We start from the raw sequence: 23,431 nt of genomic DNA, 5'->3' as shown, positions 1-23,431 counted from the left end.
CGTGTCTCATATCTGCTGCACCACAGCGCTCCTTTCGGTGGCGCCAGAGCACCGGGTAAAGGACCACATGGCCTGGACTGAGCTGATCAGTCCGGGAGCTCTGTTTTGCCGCAACTTTGACATGTAATGAAACTGGGTGCGCACTGCAGGAAACGAGGGAAACAGAAGATGTGTTTTAACATATAAGATGAACAAAATGCACTAACCAAAACAACTGAATGACAGATGTTTGTTATTGTGTGTGATGGGAAAGTGACTTTTAGTGTATTTTCCCTAGTTTATTTTCGTAGTTTGGTGTCCCCCTGTTGCTAATATAGTCAGTTTTCCCTCCTAAAATGTTTAAATGCAGCACTCAAATACACATGCAATGAAAGATACTGATGATAATCCCTCTACGTCCCTCCTTCTCTGTCCATATCGCACCACATGTAGACTATGTAATATAAATGTCTATTTATACTAATATATAATATATAATGTATGTAATTACTCTGCGTGGCTTGTCCTGAATAATCCAACAAGTAAAAGCCTACTATCAATCTCAAACTTGAGGTTTAGATGATAACCGCGTAATACAGTATGAACTCATCAGATTTTTGGATCATTTCATATATATATATATATATATATATATATATATATATATATATATATATATATATATATATATATATATATATATATATATATATATATCATATGCTGTTGATTCATGTTCTTTTTTAACCGTTCCTTATGTTCAACACTGAATCCATCAAAACAGAAATAGGCTGGCACTGGTAAATGTAACGTAGGCTATTTGAGTCATAGTGTCTTTAGACTCAAGGACCCTTTCTGATGCATTATTCTGTTTGGGGGATGACTGAATGGAGGTGGGCTCTCCGAGGGCCCCGGACCCGTTCTCTTTTAACTGAGGCGCAGTCGAGGAGTGTCCGCGTGGGTCAGCAGCTCTGCAAATCTATGTTTAGAGCCCTGGTGGGCGTTAAGAGAGTCTGCAGGGGGATAAAGATGCTTCAGCGTCGACCTGCCTTGATAAAGGAGTGGGTCGCTTCCAAATAGGCCACAATAGACTTTACAACGAGCGTTTTCCTTTTTTTTTATTCACGGCCTCTTTGAACGCCTTGTGCTATAATTGGTCGCTTTGATTGAACACGCATGGACGGAGAATGTCACCTTTATTTTTAGACATTGTTCATATTTGGTCGCATGGAATTCGAGGTCGTCATGAGCCTGCAGCTAGGCCACTATACGCAGTGTGGGAGTATGAAATGGGGTTCCGATGTCCTTAAACGTGTTAGACTCTGTGTGAAAAATGTCACTTTCCTCACATGTGAGTTTACTGCCATAATTGGATGGTCCTTTTATTGCATCAACGCACAGCACCATGTGTAAGGCCTATGGGCATTTATAGGTCCAACATGACCTTTTCTTCTGCGGACTCTTTGATTGTTCTCGACAGGAATAAATGAAATAACAGCTGACCTTCTGCGCAAGTGCACTAAACACTCCAAGCACTGTGACCTGCTACAGGTTGCAATCACATCAACTTAAAATAAACATGTGCATTTGTAATGCCACTTGTTATCCACAGATACAGATTAGTAGAACTGCATCCCTCAGCTGACCAGTTGCTCTTGTAAGCGCACCGCTAACCCCACCCTCCATGTAAGACGACACCAGCCAATCACATCTCATTCCGCTTCTACCCAGCAGGGAAACCAGTACAAGGAGGCGGAAACAAGTTGGGGCTGTATAAAAGCGGTTTAGCGTGGGATTTTTGCATCAATGTGTCGCCCTCAAAGTGTTCACTGGGTGGCCGGGTGAGAGCAGAGCGCACAGAGGGCGCCAAGGGACCTGAGACCTGGATCTTCAGTGACCGAAAGGGGAAGCCCCAGCACCTGAAGCTGCCACGACCACGACACACGTGCAGACGCCTCCGCCGCCCACAGCCCGCTGTCCGCCTGAGTGGTGCTGAACCGCAGGACGCGCTCCTTCAACCGGTGACGTAGAGCTGAGACCCTCATAACCCGTAGAGTCACAAGACTTGCGCTCAGCCTATTAAAGAAAATACCAAATCAAATGTACCAGAGTCTTATACAGTATATATGGAATTAAACATACAAAGAAACACAGAAGAGACAGGAAACAAAGAGAAGAAGTGATGGCTGGACTTTCCCCCGCCCTCGGCGTCACTCCGGCGGTCTGAGCACAGCAGCGCGCACCGGAACCCAGCGGAGCCTCCGTAGATGAGGAGAGTGACAGAGGCTTTCGATCTGTGAGGTACGCTCTGCGTCTCTTACGAAAGGAATTTAGGAAACAAAAATTGATTACTTGCCGTTCTAAAAGGCTCTACATGCGGCTGCGAAAATGGGCTGTATCAGCTCCAAAACGCCAGTTGGTAAGAGTTGTTTTAATTCGCTCTCATAAAGCACGCCGGAGGAAGCCTGATTTTCGCATTTGTTTTGCTGCAGCCTTACGGGTGCAGAGGCTATGAGTGAATTTGGGTGCTTGTGGTGCACAGCACGCTGTGCCCAGAATATGAGACATATGATAAGCGCTGCTCAATCATATGCACATAAACAAAGAACCTTAAACGTAACACGCCGTTTTCGTGGTATTTCAGGGCTTTCGGTTTATTAGAGGTTAAATGATGTGTTTGCAGGGGTGGTGGAGAAGAGCCGAGGGGCTGGTATCTGCAACCTAAACATCGCGATGATACGAGAGTTGCAAGAAGCTTTTTGGTGAGCGCGCCAGTCAGGAGCGGAGAAGACAGACGTGCTCTTGACACGGCTGTGAGGGATGCGCTGCTAAACGGCTTTCCTGTTTGTGACGAGAAGACTCATTCAGATACGATGGTTCTGACCGTGCTGACCCAGTTTAGTTGCAAGGTAGGACACATTTTACTCGCATCCGCTCGCGGCCGCACAAAATCTTCAGGTTATTAACTCGTTCTTTCAAGGGATAATATTGAAATGAAACTGAGACGCATATCCAGATTAGTTCGCGCTCATGTCCACATTTAACGCTGTTCGTGCTCCTAAACTCACGTACTGCATGCAGCAATAGATAATTCTCGTGTTGCCAAGAAACAAGCTCCCTGTTGCCACCGCATCTATTTGCTCTCACGGTTGTTTACACCTTCGCTCTCCGTGTCTCCCATCCACTCCGCTGGCGGCTAAATGTCGCCAAGGGCCCCGTCCTCTACGTGCTACCCCGACCTCTGACGGGTGTCTCCCCCAAGATATCCCCTCATGTTATTTATCTGACTGACTGGGTCTCCTCTGTAGCCTCCACAGATCAGTCCTGCCCCACATTCATCCATCGATCCATCATTCTTCCATCCATCCACTAACAGACGTGGACATTCATTTCTGTGTTGATGTAGGCTATGTAACCTTTCAGTGGACATTTATACGTCACATTTATGTTTGCAGGTCCTCCTCCCCCTTTAATTGGTTGTGTAATATGTCGCTTCGATAGTCTCTTGATGATTATGGCGCCTTGTCCCCGTCTCCTTGTCGCGGAGTGCGTAAGGACATGCCCTAATAAATAAACGTCTAATGAATCTCCCATGAATCTGCACTGTTTCTGTGTGTTCGTCAAGAATGTGATTACAGTAGGTCAAAACAGCCACCTGTTTGACTCACATTTAGTCTGTTATGTGTGTGACATCACACTGCTGCTGTTGGTCTTGACCCAATTGTGTTGATTTCCTCCCAAGTCTTTCACAGAACCAGAGAGATATGAGGCAGAGCGAGATTCACGGCCGAGGTCTCTCTATCTGCAGTTTCCACGACAACGGAACTACAGAGAGAGGAGTGTGTGTGAGTGACTGAGAGAGACCTCAGGAAGATAAATAAATAGCTAAATAAAATTAAAGACGGCAGTAGATATTCATTTGCTTTGAGGGAAGAGAAGGCACTATACAGGGGCTACGCTTCAGAGAGATCACATTCAGAGAAAGGAGATTAATTAAGATAAAAAGACGTCTGGCAAATTAACAAATTAGCCACAGATGAAGGATGACCGCGGGCCCTTACACAAGACGAGAGCCGCCACAAGTTTCAGTCTGGATCACCTTTTAGTTAGACAGGTGTCTCACAAGAACAATTCACAGCATTAAGTCGGCCTCTTCATTTCACTCCATTGTATGTGGTTATTTTCATGTCATTCCAACTCTGTGCCCTACGGTCATGTCATTTCTTTTGCATCCTTACGTTGACTACAAAACGACACATTACAGGACGTGTGTACTGCAGACTGAGAGAGATGTGAATGCAAAGCATCTTTTTTTTTCTTTGTGTGCGCAGTGCAGTTTCAAATCTATTAGTCTTCTGTGTGCCGCATTAAAAAAGCAATAAACCCGCCGGATGAGAAGACCAGTGTCTCAATTCTCTGTGAGTATTTTATGCGAATTAGTTGCTGACGTGTAACCATAAAACCCCTCTGGCTTTCGGCCAGTGGCAATATAGCCAACATGTAGGCCACCGAGGTTCAGTGCCTGATCATACTGGACATCACTGTGATACACAACACGTGCGCATCTTTCACGCCTCTAAACAATACTTTCATTGACCGATGTGGCCTAGATTCGAAGATACAATACACCCAGGGCATCAGATCTCATCACACCCAATTAAACGGCAGATATTGAATTCTGCTGGTGGGCAACTTGAGCTCAGCACGCTAAACGGCAGTGCTTTGACCCGGGGGTGAGTGATTGGTCTTGATATTGGACTATTTGAGATGGGTGCTGGCGACTAATCGAGCGAGTTGTTCTTTTCACAGACAGTAACTAGAAACGGCTCCCTGTAGTGGAGGGCTGGAAAGAGGAGACAGCCACTGACATTTAGAGGCCCACTCCTTAATCTTTTTCTTTCTTTCTTTTGTTCTTTTTGCAAATGTGACTTGAAGTGTTCAGACGGTGCGCAGGCAGATGCCCGCATATACTGAACGGACGGAGCTGTCCGCGGTGCTGAAACGGGGCTTCTGCTGCACTGTGGAAGTGGGCTCATCCACATCCGCACACGGTCCACGAGGATTTCACATCACGACAAAAAGCAACAGTTAGAGAGGTTCACCTCCGAATAGCCTTACACATGAGCACCTCTACGTGCCGTTTCTCAGTTTCTCTTAGGTTTCTCTTGTCGACGTGTTCGGGGCCACGTCTAACACATGTGTTGCAGATTAAATAACAGGCAGGTTAGAATTGCATAATGTCACCAGACGCATGACGTTGTGCCTTATTCTGTGCTTCTTTACGTTTTATATTGCTTCTATTCCTCCGATTAGCAGAACCAACCTCATAAAATAAAAATCAGGCTTGGGCTGCTGCCAGGGTCTTACTTGCATGACATGGCATGGCTTTAAAGTGCATGGAAGAAGGTCTGTACTCCCGCTTCCACCTAAGTTCACGTTATCTCACTACAAGCAGTCTCTACACAGTAGATGTGCTACAATACACTTCTCTGAATACAGGGCCCTGTATTCACAACATTAAAAGGGTGCGTAAATCACCCGTACGACTGTGAATGGCGCAAAGCCTGGAAGTGTCTTAAGTTTTACTCTGGGCCAGGGAAACTGCCTTCCTCTTTTTGAAATGTAACATTTATGGGGACTATTGAAATGAAATGTTTTTAAGCACATATTGGGTTCTTTCCTGAATTCCAAGCAAGAGCTCTGTTTCTTTATGCGCAGAGTTCGTCACCTATGCATTAAAATATGAGAATTAATACGAGAATTGAAAGGTACGTTGACCATTGTCTGTTAGGGAGTATTCTTATTCTATGTGTGTGTAATTCTTTTCAGCAGAAATGCAGTGAGATACGGCAACATCACATTTTCTTAAATGGTCATCATCCGCCTGTGGCTGCCCTGGGTTAGAGGCATGGGTTGGCATGGTGATTTACACTTTGGCACAATTATTACTTTAAAAAAAATGGTAATAAGGATTGGCCTAATCCTTAAAACTCATAGTTGGTGGTTTTGCTCCAAAATTAAAAATAACACATGACCTGAAGTCCACGCGTACATCGCTGTTCATCATCATATTTATTTTTCTCGAGCGAGCAACTATGAGTTTTACGTTTGTTCATTTTCTATAATCTTCACGTACAGCTCTCTTCCTCCTGACAGTGGCGGTTGACGGTTCGTTGCGCGTGGACTGGAGCGCATCAAGCTCCCTGTCTGACCTCGCGCTTTTGGGGAACACGCGGACCTGCTTGGCGCGCAGACTGATTCTGACAGCACCTTTGGGCGCATTGGACTTCAGCGAGGTGCCCTTTCCTCTCTCTTTAAAGAAATCAGCTTGGTGTAGTTTGGAAGTGTAACTAAGCTGCTGTGGGTCCTCTGTTGATTCATGTCATTAAATACATTTGAAGAATAGAGTCCATCACTCCAGCAGAGTCCACAGAACAAGACCAAGGAGCTTTGAATCTGGCCCGATGGCACAGGGTGGACTAACACCTTGTCAAGACAATACCTGCATTGTCTTTTAACTGCAGCTTAACACAACTGAGTATGAAACACCAAGGCTTTACAGAAATCCAGTTTTATTGGTAAACACCTTATGAAATTCAGTTGTGTAAACCAGGTTGATAATACTGTATCCCAATTAGCTGGTCAATAAATACGTCTGATCAAAGATGGTAGTGTCTTACTCTAGTAATTCACCACATGAGGCAGACAATTATTTTCTCAAGCATTCGTGGACTAATAATGACTTAATTAATCAAGTCATCTAAGTCTTTAATATGTGTTTCAAACCTGGCTTCCTTTTCCATTCTACTTTCCATTAATAGTAACCAGTTGGTTTGTAATTATTTGTGTGCGTTTCATCATAATTGGCAATTAATTTTCCATTTTCCATTTGAAATGGAATCTGAATGACACAGAATGCAGCACTTGTTGCTTTTAGACAAAATAATCTGCAAAAGCACTACCCAACAAGTGTGAACAGTGACTGCGCTGTTCATACCTGGTTGCATTTGTGCAGTGAAATATTTGTAGTTGCTCTCATGAGTGTTTATCTGGATCCAAACACCAGGTGTTCCCCTGCAATCTTGATGCTGTGAAATGGGTGAAAAACCTTGTACTGTTCTGTTGCACCACATAGACTAGAACTGTCAGAACTGATGAAGCAGCGTTTGTCAGTGTAGAATATGTTGAAATTTGTAACTATGATGATAACGGTGATGATGATGGTGGTGGTTGTAATGAGGATGATGACCCCACCAGTGTACACCATCTGGGTGTGAATGTGATGTGTTGGAGACACCCAGCGAGGCGACGATTAGCAGCACCTAAGTGATCCATCATGAAATGCAGCCTCTTCTTTTTCATAGATGTGCCTGTTATTAAATAATGCGCGAGTTGTGAGAGACAGGTTGGCTGCACACCTCGACTTATCACAGTGCTTTAATAGAGGAAAGATTCTCTAATGTTTTCACCCATGAGACCCCAATTACATGCACATTAGCTGCGTTTTGTCTGAGGAAACAATTGTTTTAAGCAGAATAACAACAATTTATCATTCAAAGGCAGTAACTGTCTTGGATTTTTGCTTCATATTAACCTTTTAGTAGAATACTATGTATGGGTTTGGCTTTGATGATGCAAATGCCTTCTGTCTGATGCCCATTTCTGTCTACAAAAGGAAAACGCATGCAGTCAGATACATTCAAGACCCATTAATTTGGCTATTGTGGACGCCCATTGGTGCTCAGAATGTCTGACATCATCAGTGAATCAGGCAGACAGGCACACTGGGAGGAACTGTTCCATGGCGACCGGTTGCCATAGAAATGTTCCCATCGTGGAAAAGTTGAGAGAAAAAAGAGAAAGGGAGAGAGGTTTATGCACAAGAGAAAGAAGTGTGTCGTGTTGAGAGAGGGCAAGCTTGTTCAGGTTATTTGACACCAGAGGAAACAGGTCACACCTGTTGGTTCCTCTGAAACCGTACGTGTGTCACCTTTTCATAATGACTTCATATATGCCTGAGTGCATGTGTTTGTACACCTGCTCTACTGAAAACCAACACAAATTGTCTCTGTGGTGCCTTAAAAAACAAATTGTACTACTGTTTTGGAAACGATGATTAAGAAAATAGTATCTGTCTGAAATGACCATGATAATAGTCCAAATTAGATTTCTGCTGTTCATGTGAATTGGCCCCAAAAATAGAATTAAAAATTACGTCACTGACAAATTCTTGGCGTCTTAATAACAAAGCATCATAAAAAATAATTTAGCCTCAAAAGGCACAGCTTTCTCAAAGAAATTTTACACTTCTACTCAACAAATCCAAGTTATGGTTTTACATTATAATCCAAACTCAAAACAAATCGTTCCAGAATTTTAAAAATGAACTTACAAGCATTCTAAATTGCAATGATGTTACTCATTTTAACACACTAATAGCTTAAAATGCCATGATATAAGCAAAGTTGGTCAGGAAACTTAACAAAATTATGAAATTACATACAAAAAGTTTCACATTTGCACTTAATACAATGTATACAAAAATAATGAAAGCTTTGCAAGGCAAGGGCTTCTAAATGTAAGTGAAACTTCTCTTATTAAACAAATCTATATCACAGCTTTGCATGGAAACCTACAGAGACAAATAAAGAAAACTTTGATGTCTATTTTGGTGTGTGTGTTAATGCTCTTAGCAGATTAAGAGACACCAGCCAGGTCAGTTTTATATCTCATCCCTTTGCCAGTCTGCGCTCTGCTCTAACCCTGAGCTCCTCACAGGCGCCTTGTGTCGAAGAATCTGCCATGTTTTTTCTGCGCTGTGTTGTCTGCAGGCTGCATTAGTCCGTCATGGAGACAACAGTTACCCAATGATTTAAAAGCCATAGACTGAGCCTGAGCAGCATCATAACAGCCTCTCGACTGTCTGTGTTCACCAGACCGTGAAGATTTATAGCTTCTCAACACCGTGTGTGCATTTGTAGTGTTTGTACAGATATTTATGGGTGCCAAATCTACAGTTGTTTAGGATTTATAGACGGTAAGGGCTTCAGTGCTTGTAATTAGGGACTAATAGCTGTATATTTTGATATGTGTGTCTGCTACATGCTGGGTTAGTGCGAGGGTAAAGATGTGGCATAGCAGCCGTACTGAGGCGCCCTCTGTGATCTGAGTCATTTCTTCCTCTGCTTGCTCTGTTGTTCAGTAGGGCAGTGGGGGAGCGCAGGAGGGGAGTAGGACGATGAATGGAGGAGCAGCGCCGGCAGCAGGCTCTGCTGTTAACTGGAACTGTCAGGAACAGTGATGCTTAAAAGCACAGGATCGGACCCTGATGCTGAAATATGTGAATTGAATATTCAGATGTGCCCATTATGTGTTTCCAAAATTGAAATAGGACAAGCTGTCTACATGAATCTAGTTCTTATCAATGAAAAATGTGTCTTAAAGACTACACATACATATGGAGGATCCTGAAAATAATAACGCTTTCAAGTTTCAGGGCCATAGCAGCTTATTCATTTAGGCAGGAGTGTGTGAGTTCCCAAAAGATGTATGAAAGCCTCCCACACCCTTTTGGTATTATTTCTCAGGACAACCATATACAAACATGAAAAGAAATACATAAAATTAAACTGTGCTGGGGTGGGCAACACTGACTACTTAATGTGTGATTTTTAATGAAAGATCAACAAAACATTATGTTCTAAATCTCCTCGAGGGTATATGTCATGTCTCCCCCAGATTATCCTCCCTCTGATCTGTGAGCGTCTCCACGGCACAAGAGGATTATCATGCCTCGTGGTTGCAGCTGATACCATCACAAACTTGGGACCCCCTCCTCTTCACCCCCCACCCCCCCTCCCCGACAGATAATTTTGTTGTTGTTTAACTGGTATTTTGTTGGTTTTTAACTGGAATTGACAGGACAAGGTCAGGGTGATGCTTCGGGGATGAACTAACTTCATCACAGTGTCTGGTGTTCTCTCTGCAAATTAAATGTCTGTGACAGAAAAAAGGAAGATTTCCCTTTAAAGTGACATGACTTCAGCTGAAGTGCACAAAGACACTCTTCCTCATTTGAAGAGTCATTGGTACATGCGCTGCACTATGGAGATGTGTCATGGTACTATATAAAAGTGAGAAAACCTCAGTTTGCAGCTGTATTCAGAGTCATTTGTGAATGTAAAATGCACACAGAGGGAGCCCACTGTTCTTTCTCCAAATGAAAGCATTTGAAACTAGAGATTCAAAGAGCCGTGATCATTCAACACAGAGCTGGGCACAATCTGTACCTGTCTGTACCAGATATACATGTCCAACTAAAACCATCATCAAATTGCACAGTCAGCCAAGTGTGTTGACCCATATTAGATAACAACACTGTAGTTTCAGCTCCACATGTGGCCTTTACCTTTGACGTACCCATTTCCCACGTGAGAACAGGTAATGCTATAAAAAGAGTTAGCAGACAAAGGAACTTGTCAACACTCGATACTCCCTCTGTGGTCTGACTTTACAGAGCAGACAGATTTGACGGAGGACAGACTGGGAGGAGGGGGTCAATCTTTTGTCTACCATCTGGTTCTATTACTTCACTGTGAGGCGTTTAGCTTCATGGGGACACTAGGTACTTTTTCTTTGCATCAAAGACGTTTTCTAAAATAATTCATTGAATATTTGCAGTTGCATCAAACATCTCAACCAAACTTGCTGCCTTTGAACATGTGTTGTTGACAAAACACAGAAAAAAGACAAAATGCCAACTTTCCTCTGATAGATGCAACAAAGTACAGTGAGTTGTAGCCTGAGAAGAGTCAGCTCAGTTCCCTGAACAAACCATTAGTTGGCTAATTAGCCCTCAGGCTCATTTAACAAATCAGCAGAAGTGAATGTAACTACTATTAGGCAACAGTATCACGTTGGGGGTTTTGAGAATTTGTCAATTACTGAACTTTAACAAAGGAATATGTAAAATGTAAAAACACATTGACACATAAACAGACAGCTATGAAAGTAAACTCAGGCAGCTTCAGAACAAGTTAAAGCACTAAATCCCCAAGTAATGGACCCTAAATACTTGATCTCTACTTTTACCATCCATCTCAGAAAATGTGTAGTTGGAGAATTTTGCTGAATACTAAAAATAGCCTCAGCTTTTTTCTACTGTATGGTTAAATTCTTTATCTTTTTTTAAAATCATTTGTCAGTACTCAGACTTGATTCAGATATTAGTTGGACCGATGTGAAGTCACCTGGTTTAATATTGTACAGGCTACGATATAAACATAAACACTGTCATACTTTTGAGTAGCTGAAATCGATTGTTCCTCTCAGCGTGCATCAGTATACACACCACACATGCCCTCGTGTCTTTGTTGACATACAGCTTGTGACTCATTAAAGCATTGATCAAAAATACCCTCTGTTTTTGCGTCCTTGAGGTACACAGATGTAGCTGATGTACTTTGAACACAGGAGGGTTTACCTTCAACAGACGGCAGTGGACTCCTCTGAGTCATAGCAGAGTATTCAGAAACTGAATTCTGTTCATGCTGAGCTCAGTTACTGCACAGGTTTTCCCTTGACTAATGTTGATTTATTTTCCTGTCATTTCAGGTGAATGTTGATGACACCGTTGAAATGTTACCAAAATCAAGAAGAGCTCTGACCATTCAAGAGATTGCTGCATTAGCGCGATCCTCCCTGCATGGTGAGTAGTACAGATTACACATTAACAGAGTAACAAATGCAGCTGATGGACGACTATGTATTATACAAATGTGTATGCTGAAGTTGTTGTTGTTATTCAGGCATTTCCCAGGTAGTGAAGGACCATGTGACGAAGCCTACAGCCATGGCTCAGGGCAGAGTAGCCCATCTCATAGAGTGGAAGGGCTGGTGTAAGCCTATGGAGACTCCAGCTCTGGAATCAGATTTCAACTCATACTCCGACCTCACCGAGGGAGAGCAGGAGGCGCGTTTTGCAGCCGGTGAGAATTTGTTTGTCTGTTGCGGCTCATATTATTACATGAAAGGAACTTTACAGAAGAAATATGTTTTCTACTGTACTTTAAATTAAGGCGTAAACAGATTATAGTGGCAAAAAATACACTAAGATGATTAAGATGGCAGCATTCATGAGAATAAAAAAAAAACAGAAATAAACGTGAGAATTTAGGTTGCATTATCGTTTCATTAAAGTATATTAATGCTGTATGACATATGCAGATGAAGAGGTCAGCCTTTAAGCCTAACCCCAACCACTGCTCACGTATTAAAGCACATTTTGGAAATTGCCCTGAGATTATATCACGTGTTGTTCAGAAATATTTTGTCTGTTCAGGTTATGGAAAACTGCTCACCTTCCTGCTCTTCCATGAGTATACTATACATGGAAAATAGGACAGAGAAGAGTAACAAGACCCCTTAATACGACAGAGCATGCAGTACAACAAAGTAGCATTAACTAAGTCACATACAGAACAGAAAGGTTGAGCTGGGGTGGAGGAGAATCAGCTGATGTTGGCTGCCATCAATCATACACTGATATATGAGCCAGACTTCCCAGCTTGGTGAAACTAACACTACGGGAAATTTATGACCATGCAGTCTCTATCAGGACATCTCATCTGGAGAAATACATTTTCATTTATGATATAAGTCTTCATAAAACTCAGCAAAAGCCATAATAAACACCAGACCACAGATAGAGGGGATATACTCTACATATAACTGCAATTTGTACAGTTTGGATAAGTTTAGGGCTTCATACCAAGGAAGGAAAGGTGAGCTCATACACTTGCCTCTTCTCCCCATAACTTTGCCATGACCTCTTTGTTGACATCTCAGCTGACGCTCTGTCTAAGATATATGTTGAGATGCATTCAGAGCACGAGATGAATAAAAAAACCTTTACTGAAAAGAAGTGCAAATGCAAAGATAATCAGAAATCCTTATTCAGAGTCAGACAACATATCCCAATACAGAAACGAGGTGTAAAACTGAGCAGTCACATTCATTAGATGTGTGCGCTTAAATCTTCTCCACAGACTAAAAATAACTGTCCTTACCTGGTCTTGCATAGCACCACTTTGTTAGCACTATGATAGCACTGGAGATAGGTTTGACACCCTCCACAATGGTTCTGGAAGAGGAGTAAAAGTTACCTGGGTTGTTTGGTGAGTCCTTTAAATGTTTTGAGCTGCAGTGACAGTGCCCTTGCAAAATGTTGCCGATGTTGTTTTGGTGGAACATTTGTGCATTGGGAGGTACGCTATGGTATTAAAGCAACTAAGTCCATCCAAGATCGCACATGAAGAGATGCATTTGCAACATGAAGTCACAGCTCAGAGGTTTTTTCACATGGCGAGGGCAACTTTGAAGATAGTAACAGATAGAGATAGTTGAAGGAAGGAGAATTCTAACCCTATCACTGTGCGACTGAAATAGTCACACTCATTCCAGCAGATGACATCCTGGGAATCAGACTATTCCTTACTCACAACTCCTGGCTCTGCCTTTACTCACTGTACTTTTCTTTCATTCAGTCCTGCCCACTGTGCTCATTACCCCCTTTCTTCTGTTCACATTGTCCCCTCGTTTCTGTTCTCTCTCTTCCATCTCTTTTTTCTTTCTTTCTCCCCATGTCCCCTCTGCTTGCCCTCCCTCCATTCTCTCACTCGCTCCCTGCAATGCAGACTCTCAAGGTTAATTTGCACAGTAAGGTTTTGCTCCTGGCTAGTGCCACCGTGACTGAGCGATTTTTCCCTCTGTGCCTCCTCTGTTCCCCTTTGTTTCTTCTTTCTTCTTTTATATCATACTTTATCAAACGACTCTTCTCTTCTCTTCTCTTCTCTTCTCTTCTCTTCTCTTCTCTTCTCTTCTCTTCTCTTCTCTTCTCTTCTCTTCTCTTCTCTTCTCTTCTCTTCTCTTCTCTTCTCTTCTCTTCTCTTCTCTTCTCTTCTCTTCTCTTCTCTTCTCATGTCTCTATCTTTGTGATCTGATGTGATTCCAGCTGTTTAATAGTAAATGACTAACAGTAAAGTGGGTTGGGGGTAAATACTTTCGATTAGACCTTTTTATTTCCGTTCAGCCCACATTACCAGCGTGAGTCCAGTTGTCCAGCCCATCAGGGAGCTGCCTGTTGTGCTGACTGCTCTCATTATTTTTGGCAACTGTCTCCTTGTAGCCTGGCCATGGCGTTAGTGTGGGTGACTGAACAGACTGCATGAATGTCACTGATCGTGTTAGTACATCATGTGAGTATGACCGAGTGTGTGAAATAGCAATGGAAAGATGGGATAACACAACCTTATAGTGCAGGTGGGCTTGCTGTTAATGGAGTAAATCAGATTTTCAATAGTTGTACACACATCATGGTAAGTATGTGGCTCTTAAACATCCATCAACAAAAAGTCAGATTTGTGCACTTATTCCAAACCACATAAGTTTATATGTAACATGTTCTCATAACCCATTTTATTATCCGTGTTTCTCTCCACTTTACCCACCCTAATACACTGCCACAGTGCCTAGCATGGGTAGTGAACTGCCACCGAAGGCACTTGGGGACCATCTCCAGATCTTCATCAGAATCTTTGTCAAGGGCATTGACAGGAGAATTAACATACTTAATGGCAATGGTTCATTCCTACTTGGATCTTCCTTAGGTCAGAAGATGTACATCAGATCATACAACAAGCAACACAGAATAAAATGTAGGCAAACATACAAATATGAACAATTTCATGCATCTACATGAAAAGTAAAAGTGATGTGTACAGTGTCAAAGTGACACATTCTGGCCTAATGATGTTCCAAGTGTTATCAAAATGTAGTTATTATTAACACATTTTTGTGTTTTGGAGTGAGTGTGAAGGGTACTTTTGTTCACAAATGCAGAAACAATAAAATTAAAACTGGGACACAGCCTACATTTTTTAATTTTAGGTCATACAGTGTCTTTTGGTAGGCATTCTTAATGTATTTATCCTTTTCTTTTGGTGTTTTTTGTGCAGTATGTGGGTGATATAATAAAAGAGGTTTATGTAGGTGAGAATCATCATTCTTCATGAGTTAAAGGAATTTTTAAAAAGTTCAAAATAGAACAAAAATGCAGCACGCGTGATTGCATTCACTCAAGGATGAGAAAATGTTTGTGAGGAAAGTTCAGGGTCCAGCTACAGTGCAAGATGAATGAGATCATCGATCTTTCTCTGTGGGAGACAATGCATGAATACTGAGCATTGACCACGGGATAGAGAGACATGACAAGAACAAGGGAGAAGAGAGGGAGCCAGAGGGCTATAAATCAAAATGAGAAGTGAGGGACAAGGCTGAAAGCTCACACCGCTAAAGAAAAAGGGAATGGTGGGTAAGAAGTAAAGTTGGTGAAGTTGATAGAGCATTTTATTGAGAGAGAGGAATGGGAGAAAAAAAGACCTGTGACATGAGAGCTAAAGGATGAACAAAGAGGAATACAAAGCAGATAGATGAAGAGGATGCAGATAAAGGGAAAAAGAGAGGAAGTGTTGTTTCCTGATTGGCCGGCTGCTGATGATGATTGGAGGTGATTCGGTCACTTGGACCTTGTGGCTGAATGGTTCTGGCACATGCTGAGTCACCTCAGGCAGACACAAACACACAGACCTCTATGATTAAAATGAACACAGAGCAGGCTGCTTTATAGTCTGAAATAACTGTGAAATGGAAACACTGTTTCTGAATGACCTTAAACTTGTTTTTGGAATGTGTATTCTATATTACTGACTGACATATTTAAATGATATAGCTCTATCTCCAGTAAACTAAGAGCTGATGAGGAAATCAGATTAGAGCTCTGTCTATACAGTGTAATCCAAAAAGAGAGATCTGGAAGATGGGAACCACCAAACAATACACAAATTTGTCATTTGCTTTGAAATCGAGGTAAATACACAGTCATATGAATGCAAGGTAAAATCACCAAGAATTCACCAGGTTTGCACAGCCAATCATTGCCACCAAAATAAAATGTTGCCATTGTTTGTTTCTGCAAATTTAAGATGAGCATGCATATCGTGATGTTTATTAACCAAAATATTCTTAAATAAATATTTCTTGATAAAAGTATAGTAGTTTTGTTGTTGTTGTTGTTGTTGTTGTTGTTTTTTAACAAATGTTAATACACACTTACTAAAAATTAAGCTCCAATTCCCAAAACTCTACAAACATGTGTGAACAAATGTCTTAATATGAGGTTTAATCAAACCCCCCCCCCCACCTCAAAACCAATTACATTTAAACCAGATATGCTTTCCAACATCAGACAAATTCTGTCAAATACAAAACACTACAATGAAAAAAAGCAGGTTTTAAGATACTAGACATAAATGTTTTGAATTCCTCAACGTACTGAGGTAAAATTAACTTAAACTGAAACAGTGTGAAAAAGTAAATATATTGAAAAAACATGGAACTGATAAAGAACAAAGTGTAAAATAATTATCTGTTACTAATGGAACAAGGAAATAATCACATTTGTTTTTCTTCAGTATCTTGTGTCTGGTCTGGATCAGACTGAGATTTTCATCAACATCACACATGATGTTAGATCTACACAGAATACAGCAGAGTTTAGAGTTAAATTTAAACTATACATTTGAGGAAATCTGGACAGGATTAGATGGAAATTCTCATTAACTTCACCCATAGTATATATCCAGTTCTGTACATCTCCAGTACAGAGCCGTATGTCAACTACCTACTGAGTTCCTCTCTGGAATCCTGGATCATAGAGGCTCCTGTGAAGCCAAGGTTTGACTCCAGTCTTTGTCCAGCGTCTGTCATTACAGCATGCTTGACTAGAGCTACACACATCTCATCAGGAGTTATTTCTCTCCATTCTTTGTCTTCAGGTGTTTGTAGGTCCAAAACATGCAGTCTGATGCAGGTCTTCTCTTCTATCCATCCTTAGTGACTTGAGTTAACATTAATTATGCCAGTGCTCTGAGAATCAGCACATAATGTTGACATTAAATGAAGGATTTGTCTATACAGTTTTGGATCAAAACTTCAACAAATGTCATGTGTGAAATGAGGATAGAGTTTAGAGTTTTGGACATGTTTCTGTCTTTTAGCGGTTAGTTAATAGAACTGGACATAGTGTTTAAGGAATCAAGAAAAACTGATATTTTAACATTGTCAATTAGGACTCTGACACACTGACCATCAATGGAAATGCTGGTTTATTTTTTATAGCATCTTGTCTTTGCTTTCTCCTCTGCACAGCCAGGAATGCAACCTGCATAACAACTCTGTCAGATACTCAGTGACAGCCATCTTAAGTGGACCGGCCAAATGCCTGGATGCTGACTGTAATGGGAACGCTGTCTCTGTCCAGTCTAATTCTACGCTGTGCACTTTGTTCTCACACAGAGTTGCCAATCTAATATAGCTACATGACATGGAAAGACAATGAACACGGTGCTTCCCTGTTGCCATGACAACTCATATTTACTTGTGTACGTGTGCAGCTTATGTGTGTTATGTGTGTGTCTGCACAGGTGTGGCGGAGCAGTTTGCCATAGCCGAGGCGAAACTGAGGGCTTGGTCCTCTGTGGACGGCGACGAGTCCAATGATGACTCATATGATGAAGACTTTCTGCCTGCCAACGAGCCCACCACACAGAGCACAGGTACACAAACACACAGCCCGGTGCACTGTAGCCATGGTAAAGCTAAATCGCATTTATTTTCTTCACATTGTGCCCTAGCATCGCCACCCTGCACACACTTCCTCTCATTTTCTCCACCGCCCCCACCGCCCTGTGTATCTTTCATTGTCCCAGTGCCCTAGTTTTCATCCTCTGTCGACATTTTTTTTTGTTCCTCGGCGCAATTTGATATCCCTCTTGCAAGTTTAATATCATTTCCTTTGCTGCAGAGACTGTGTCTGTGTGAAGAACGTGTGTGAGCAGGTTATAAATACATACACAGTGTGTTTGACCATAGTTGCATGTATGTGTGTACCCCAGGGCTTTCATCTTGATTACACTGACATGGTTAATATCATTCAGCTCAATTCTGTATCTTTTATATTAACCTATAGCTTCTTCCTTTACAGTAACACCCTTTTAGAGAATAGCATATCTTATACACAGGTATATGTGATGTTAAAGCAGTCAATGATAATCTGATTCAGTCAGACTTTGAGCTGCATCATTTTAATATGTTTCTAGTGGTGGGCACAGTCTACTATGGAGCAAGACCATTCCCTAAACATGTTTTGTTTGCAAGCATGTTTTGCTGTAAAAGGTGAAATCTAAGATGAAGTTATCTTAAATTTTGGGAAGTATTTGTGTTTTTTGTCTGACAAGATATGTCCTCTTACTTTTTTAAATTTTCTACTATAACTTGTATTGAGAATTTATTTCTAGTTATGGTAACTTATAAACTACCAGTATTATAAAGTTGTTTGATCAACACTGACAAGTGTAAAAGTACTTGTCAAAGTCAGAATCTATAATTAGCGCTAACCATAGCAAGGCAATAATTTTATTTATTGTATAGATAAAATACAGTATACACTAAAAATAGGACTTAGCAACGTCAGTCGTTTCCTTTAAGAATAAACTATGTTTAAAACAGTTACATTTGTCTGGGTACAGAGACCAGATTTATACATTATTTTCCCAAATGTTGGGGAAAAAAACATATATTAAACAAACACTATTACCTTTGTCTTGAAATAAGGCTATAGATTTAGGTATTCTATCATACAACAAGTACTTTCCTGAGTGATAATGTTCTTCTCTAGCTTTAGAGGGATAATTGCTGTTAATATGAAGAATGGCTTTTATGTGGCGGCAAACACACTCACCAAAATGTTTCTTTGTTGCTCCATTAGTGGCCAGAAATCAACAGCTACCATTAAATACATAACATGTACTTAATTAGTAGAAAGAGAAAATTGCCTTTCTACAAGAAATATGAAAGTTTTATCTGATGTTTTGTCTCTCATCACTGTTTCCTGTGTGTCATTCGCTCTAGATGTGCCATCATATCCTCCCTACTTGAAGGACCTGATCCACAGCCAGCTTTGCCAACATCTGGGTCTGCGAGGACACTACTGTGACAGTGGAGGAGGCCTGGGAGGTGGAGAGGGAGGTGGCAGCGGAGAGCCCTCCCCCACGGCGGGCTCCCCAGACACCCTGTGCTCCAGCCTGTGCAGCCTGGACGAGCACCATCCGCTGCTACGTGACCTGGGTGGCCAACGTGGCACCCACTCCCACAGCAATGCAGCCGAGCTCGCTGCAAAGATTCTGTCAGCGTTACAAGGAGGGGAGGAGCTGCTGCTGTCCCGACTTCAGAGGGTGGGGCATACCGGTCCAGGAGGAGGAGACTGCGGGTTTCACAGCCTGGGAGGGGGAGGGAGTGGTGGTGGGCGGGGCGTCAGGTCCTGTGGCGGTCAGGACTCTCCATGCTACTCCATGTCTTACTCTGAGACGTACCTGTCACCTGGTGAGGATGACGACACCCCCTGTAAGGACTATGAAAACACCATGTGCCAGGTGGAAGCAGAGGGCAGCGGCGTCGAATACCCGCCCAACTATGATCCACGCAGAAGGGTCTCAGACGTGGCCTCCTCTGGGGTTGTGTCTCTGGACGAGGAGGAGGAAGAGGAGGAGGAGGAGGAGGAGGAGGAGGAGAGGGCGGGAGAGACGAGCAACCAATGAGTCCTCTGTTCTCACCTCAGTGTTGATTCCTTCCAAGTTCTCAGTGTCTATTTGGAGGGCTTATAGTTTTTTGCAACAACTTTCCCCCTCCTCTACGGCGTCTAAAACATTCAAACCTCTGCGCATATTTTTTTTTTCTCTGACTTAAGCATAAATCATCTGTCTTTGCCTTACTCCTTAGCCTTTTGACTTCCTAACCGGTGACTGCTTTGTCCACATTTGATGTATCAATCCTCTTTTCTTTCAAGGCGTCCAAACAATCTTTTTTATCAGTGTGAAAACAAGAGTGCTGGACTTGGGACAGCAGAGGAAAAGCCCAGTGACTTGTGGTTTCAGTGTGACGCTCACAGGTTTTTGGCTCTGTGCCTATTCTCAAAGCCACAAACTACTCCAAAATGAGATGCCACCAACAGGCAGACAGAATGACTGAGTCCAAAACTCTGACTTATCTTTGCATGTGTTTTGCAAGTGCTGAAATCGATGGGCTGATCCAGTCTTGAGCACGATTTGTAATCTCAGCTGTTCTGTATAACCCCACCCATCTCCCCACCCAGCGGGCAGGTTGACACTGCATCCTGGGACCTGCCCTTACCTTCCCCTCCGTCCTCCCTCTCCTTTGCAAGAGACAAAATAGCATCCTTTGAGGCATGGCTTGCTGAGTATGCCAAATTATTTAACTCTGTCACTACCAATTATGAGCAAATGCTGGAATGTCTTCAAGGTGACAGGACATAGTATGTATTTTAAAATAACAAAGTTTAAAAAAAAAGATTTGTCACAAATGATATGACAGAAATGATATGCTTTTAATGTACTAGTTTTCTATCACTCAAACATGTTGTTGTTCACATTATTCCAAACATCATTATGATGGACATCTGCCATAATGATCAACTATAGCTACTGAATATTTTTGGGTTCTGTGGATTCCTTTGTGGAGGCCACAAGACCTTTGGTTGTCTTAAAAAAATAACACACAACAGCAGCAGCAGTGATGACAAACACAAACAGAATGTTCCTGAAGTGACCCTTTGGTGATAGGTGTTCGGCAGGAAGTAATGTGAAAAGCCGGAAGTGTTTTTTTTTTTTTTTTCTGTGAACAGATAAGTTGCATTGGAGATTTTCTATATTTTTGTATGCGTTGTCTTGCTTTGATCTCTTTGCCTATGCGGCGTGCCAGTGTATGTGGTTTTTTGCACGAAGCTAACGTGGCTGTAGATTTCTCCTTTTCTTCGTTATCACTGTGTGATATAGTCTACTGAGAAAAAAATAATACAAATGTGAACAAAGTTTTTATTTTATTTTTTATTTCAAAAGAGGATACTGTGATACGGTTTGTTATTGCCATTTGTCATGATCCTCATGAAGAGCTCCTGTTTTTTTTTTTTTTCTTTTCTGCTCTTCTTTTTTCCTCTCATACAGACTCCTGAAAAGCTTTGCCTTTTATTCTATACTTTCCTTCTTTTCTATGATGTTTGCTAAACATCGATGGGAGTTTCGGCATGTGCCACATACCGAAACTCCCATCTCCGTGGTGACGTGAGGAGCCCTGTTAAGGTTCTCCCAGAGGGACTGTCATTCATACAACTCAGGAAATCCCATTGGACCAGAGCATCAGTGCATCCCGCCTGCACACATAACACCCCTTGTTTCTCAACCCCCTTCTGTGTGTGCTTGTGTGTGTGCATTTGAATGTGTTTATTAGCGAGAAAGCCTGGTGTGCATAGTTATTTTCTACAAATAATCGAAGCACAGATTCAGTCCCTCTATCTCCTTGTTATGTGTTGATTCCCTGTTTAGAAAAGCCTCAATGTGCGAGACTGTATGTTTGACATTTGTGTGTGTGTGTGATAGTGTGATAGTGCGAACGTATTACAAGATGTCAGCGAGCTCTTCAAGCTTGCACTGTACAGTATATTCATTCCAAAACCCCTCCAATGCAGCGATTCCCTTTAAAACAGTGTTTGTTGTAGCTGAGGTTTTATTGGTGCTGTTGGTGGAATTAAAATAAAAACAAAGTACATAATCTACAGAACAAAATGAGACAATACTGATCAATCAGTTGATTTCAAAACTGCATGCAAACCAGAACAGACAGTTGGAAAAGACAGCGACAACTCAGGGGGAACCATTGATGCTGTGCCTTTCATTAGTCACCTTTTTTTTCACCATCATCCTCACCATCATCACATCCTCCACCTGCGCTGTCACTCAGCATCCTCCCCTTTTCAACTGAGGATGAGTTTGTCAGAGGCAACAAATATCCTGTTGCACCTCATCCTGCATGCTGTAACCTTCAGCTACCACCGGCACATTTGCGTCATTGTCCTTTTGGGTGACATTAAAAACAACAGTGGAGAGGCGAGGTTGTGCTTTTGTCCTGGTGTGGTGACGCGATCGCACCATTGTTGCCCCCCCTCCTCTAAACCTCCTGCTTTCTATTCATCATCTTGCAGTGTCCACTGTGCATTTCCTCTGTCTTTCTCTGTGAGTGTCCCCTCGCTCTCTGCGGGCAGTGTGTGTTCATGTGTGAGATGGTGTGTGTTGGTGCATGTGTATGTGAGAGTGGGCTCGGGCACCTTGGTATGATACGTTTTTCATTTACCCAGCTGCCTTGTTCTCTCCCTCACGTACACATGTATGTGTTTATTTTCATTTACTTCTGAGGACCATGGCAGCATCCATCCAACTTTAAACATCCTAAATCTAATCTTAACCCCAAGTCTAAGTGGTGAATTTCCTTATCTTTCAATCCTTGTGAGGACATTTAGTCCTCATAAGACTAGAGAAGGATTTTCCGCTGACACACACAGACAGCCTGATGAATGTCTCCCCTTTCCATCCCTTCTGTCTCGGTCCTGTCATTTCCCTCTCCTCCCACTCCTCATTGTCTGCATCCTTTTCCTCTTTGCCTTTGCTCCCGTTATGTTTTCTCTCCCCTCCTTCTTCTCCTTCACTCCATCTCCCTCCACAGGGGGCTCATTACGTAACTAAAAGGACATCTGAGTGCTACCTTTGCCGACAGGCAATTAGCCCACGATTATAAAACCACCTGATGAACAAGAATAGGAGATGTGTATCTGTCTCCTGTCTTTTTTTCACCCTTGTGTCTTTTTCCCCCTTCACTCCATCTGCCCCCTCCCTTCCTGTTCACTGCTCTCCCTTCCTGCTGCTCATTTTTGCCACAAGCTTTTTGTAAGTGACATCTTTTGAGGTTCGCTGTCCCAGAAAACTCTGTTTTGTAAAAAAAAAAAAAAAAAAGGAAAAAAAGGACAGAAAAGAAAGAAACAAAGAAACAAACAAAGAAACAAAGAAAATTATGTGATGATGAGAAGAGTTTCAGCCCAAAGTGATTTATATTTTGTTGCCCAGAAACACAGGAGCACCCTGCTGTCCTTGAGTCACACAGATGTCTTTAGAGTGAAACATGTTCCACACTGTAATGTGTGAGTGTGTGTGAGCGTGTGTCTGTGTGTCTCTGGGCAGTGTGTTTTAGTTTGTCTCTCCAGGCAAGTGCTGACATTGGATACTTATCACAGAGAAGTGCTCTCACAACTGCTCCAGATTCGCTGTGTGTGTGTGTGTGTGTGTGTGTATGTGTGTGTGTGTGTGTGTGTGAATATGTGTGTGTGATAGTAGCGGGAGAACCCAGCTCTATAAAAAGACATCAAAACATCTGTTGGACAGTGTCAAGGCAGGAGGGCATATGAATATTCAACTAGCGGTGGCACCCGTGTCAC

General features: G+C 42.2%; 1 protein-coding gene across 4 annotated transcripts; it reads left to right on the top strand.

Moving 5' to 3' along the window:
• Positions 1-1,803: 1,803 nt before the first annotated feature.
• Positions 1,804-22,972, top strand: fam131ab (family with sequence similarity 131 member Ab). Of its 4 annotated transcripts, XM_030152548.1 has the most exons (6): positions 2,345-2,398; positions 2,663-2,888; positions 11,593-11,686; positions 11,787-11,966; positions 17,520-17,651; positions 19,006-22,972. In XM_030152548.1, the coding sequence occupies exons 2-6, from the start codon at positions 2,853-2,855 to the stop codon at positions 19,689-19,691; spliced, it is 1,128 nt and encodes a 375-aa protein (XP_030008408.1). In that variant the 5' UTR covers positions 2,345-2,398; positions 2,663-2,852; the 3' UTR covers positions 19,692-22,972. The 4 variants fall into 4 exon arrangements, with proteins under 4 accessions (XP_030008410.1, XP_030008407.1, XP_030008408.1 ...); XM_030152550.1 differs by lacking the exons at positions 2,345-2,398; positions 2,663-2,888 and adding an exon at positions 1,804-2,280; XM_030152547.1 differs by lacking the exon at positions 2,663-2,888 and having other exon boundaries at positions 2,306-2,398.
• Positions 22,973-23,431: the final 459 nt, after the last annotated feature.

The sequence above is a fragment of the Sphaeramia orbicularis genome, chromosome 13 (genome assembly GCF_902148855.1).
Source record: "Sphaeramia orbicularis chromosome 13, fSphaOr1.1, whole genome shotgun sequence".
In the NCBI taxonomy this organism is placed as follows: domain Eukaryota; kingdom Metazoa; phylum Chordata; class Actinopteri; order Kurtiformes; family Apogonidae; genus Sphaeramia; species Sphaeramia orbicularis.
This window is presented reverse-complemented; position numbering and strand designations above follow the sequence as displayed.